The 2,671-nt window shown below is 38.4% G+C and overlaps 1 protein-coding gene across 1 annotated transcript in view; it reads left to right on the forward strand.

Moving 5' to 3' along the window:
- LOC106868720 (maternal embryonic leucine zipper kinase) overlaps positions 1-2,671 on the forward strand; it is a 93,390-nt gene that overhangs the window by 30,312 nt on the left and 60,407 nt on the right. Inside the window, exons 3-4 of the mRNA XM_014914112.2 lie at positions 509-594; positions 2,584-2,652. Of these exons, the coding sequence (XP_014769598.1) occupies positions 509-594; positions 2,584-2,652 (155 nt within the window). The remainder of the gene's footprint in view (positions 1-508; positions 595-2,583; positions 2,653-2,671) is intronic.

Here is a 2,671-nt window from a genome sequence, read left to right on the forward strand (position 1 = left end):
CTTCTACTATAGCCTTGGGCCAACCAAAGCTTTGTGAGTGGATTTAGTAGACTGAAACTGAAAGAAGCCCGTCGTATATATGTGTATATATGTATGTATGTGTGTGTATATGTTTGCGTGTCTGTGTTTGTCCCCCCAACGTCGCTTGACAACCGATGCTGATGTGTTTACGTCCCTGTAACTTAGCGGCTCGGCAAAAGAGACCGATAGAATAAGTACTAGGCTTACAAAGAATAAGTCCTGGGGTCGATTTGATCGACTAAAGGCGGTGCTCCAGCATGGCCACAGTCAAGTGACTGAAACAACTAAAGAGAGAGTAACTGTACTCCTGAATAAAACTCAGTTTGAATGCTTGACCACATAAGTATACGAGGTGTGCAGTACCCTGTTCTCAAAGTCACAGTTTCTCATATGATGAGGTCATGGAGAGAAGAGGGAAGAATTGTATTCTTTAATTTGGATCATAAATTTTTTCTATTTGTTTCATTATTTTATGTTTTTATTTCAGGTGGGTTTGGTAAAGTAAAACTAGCCACCCATCTCCTAACTGGAGAAAAAGTTGCCATCAAAATAATGAACAAGCAAGCTCTAGGGGTATGTATATTTAACTTAGTATTTGCTGTATCATATTTCAGTAAACACCTTCTCTGCTCATCTTCAGATGCTCTATTCTTATCATCATCATTATCAATTAACATTTATTTTCCATGCTGGCATGGGTTGGACAGTTTTGACAGGATCCGATGAGTTGTAGGACTGCATTGAGCTCCAGTGTCAGCTTCGGCATGATTTCTACAGCTGGATGCCTTCCTAATACCAACCACTTTACAGAGTGTGCTGGGTGCTTTTTCTGTGACACTGGCACTAATGAGGTCAACAAGTAACTTGCAAGAAAAGACAAAGCCCCCTCAACTGAGTGTGTTTGTATTTGAGAGAGAGGGGGAAATGGCTTTATGCCAGGTGTTGAGAGGCTAAAGTATGACAGAGGGACAAGCACAGATGTCTTGAAATAGTTAAGATATCTGACTACTCCACATTATATAAGCATAAGTAAGAGTAGCTGGAAAGAAGATGATGGCGGCATTGAGGTAGTAAGGCAGTATTTGAAAGTATTCAGTGCATAATATAAAAGAGTCAGAAGAAATATCACAAGACATTTTGTCAGATTCTCTAACAATTTTGCCGAGCCAACATCCTGTACTAGTACTTTATTGTATCAATCCCAGAATGATCGTTTGAGCTCTTGAGGTTGTGTACTGTACCTTTGTTAGGCTTCCTATATGGGTAATACTTACCTGTACTGAGGTCTAAGGTTATATCTAAGATATAATGTGTGTGTGTGAGTGTGGGGGGGTGGGGTGTTAGTCTCTTTGCCTTGATGTTGTGCTACAATTGTAAACAAGTACCACTGTCATGCAAGTAGTGACCTTCATTTCCAATCTTTTGTGGTAACATGTCTGGTTATGTTGAAACATTATCTTAGAAACAGATGAAGGTTGGCCATTGGAAGGGCTTCTGGCTGTAGAAGATCTGCCTCCACAAATTCTGTCTGACCATGTGAGCTTGAAAAGGTGAATATTGAAACAATGATGATGATGCAGTTCTCATGTTCTCCAGCCTGTTGCAGATATCAAACTATATATTGTCTGCTGCACCTGTTAATGCTATTTAGAATGCAGTCTCTTCTGCTTTTTTGAACAACAAAATCCTTTGTTGAACAGTTTCTCTCCTTATATGGTAGACAGAATTCTCCCTCTGTTTTAACACCATAACCTTACCATTGGTTACCTTGAAGAATGTCAACTGTTACAAGCATTTGGGTCAAGTTTCCAGTCAGAGGTAACTCAGTACACTATTTTGTATCACAACAACATAAGCTTTCTTTCTCCCTTACCAGTCTTGGAAGTCCCGGAAAAGCCATATCCATTGTCTGTTTTCTATATTAATTGTGCTCAATATTTTTGACATTATACCCACTGGAGATAAAAAAGAAAGTTAAACAGATTAAATGAAAAATAATTACTAGGTGCAAATGGCATAGAAACTTAAACCACACTGTTCTATATTTAAGAGATGAGGAATTATTTACATTATTTACATTTGACGGATATTCGTCCTCATCTTGTTTGTTGTTAACACGTTTCGGCTGATATATCCTCCAGCCTTCGTCAGGTGTCTTGGGGAAATTTCGAACCTGGGTTCTCATTCCTATCGATGTTACTATTATTATATTATTATTATTATTACTATTATTAATCAGGTCGCTGCCGTGAATCGAACTCGGAACCTTGGGGTTAGTAGCCTGCGCTCTTAACCACTATGTTGAAAATTTAAAAGAGTAGGAGTGGCTGTGTGGTAAGTAGCTTGCTTACCAACCACATGGTTCCAGGTTCAGTCCCACTGCGTGACACCTTGGGCAAATGTCTTCTACTATAGCCTTGGGCCGACCAAAGCCTTGTGAGTAGATTTGGTAGATGGAAACTGAAAGAAGCCCATCGTATATATGTGTATATATATATATATATGTATGTGTGTGTGTATATAGTAATTTTATTACTTTCATCTGTTTTTTTTTTTATTTAGGAAAACATTTTACTGGATGAACATCACAATGTTAAAATCATTGACTTTGGGCTTTGTGCTAAACCTAAGGTTAGTTAAATGGTATTTT

This window comes from Octopus bimaculoides, chromosome 6, assembly GCF_001194135.2.
Source record: "Octopus bimaculoides isolate UCB-OBI-ISO-001 chromosome 6, ASM119413v2, whole genome shotgun sequence".
NCBI classification, from domain to species: Eukaryota; Metazoa; Mollusca; class Cephalopoda; order Octopoda; family Octopodidae; genus Octopus; species Octopus bimaculoides.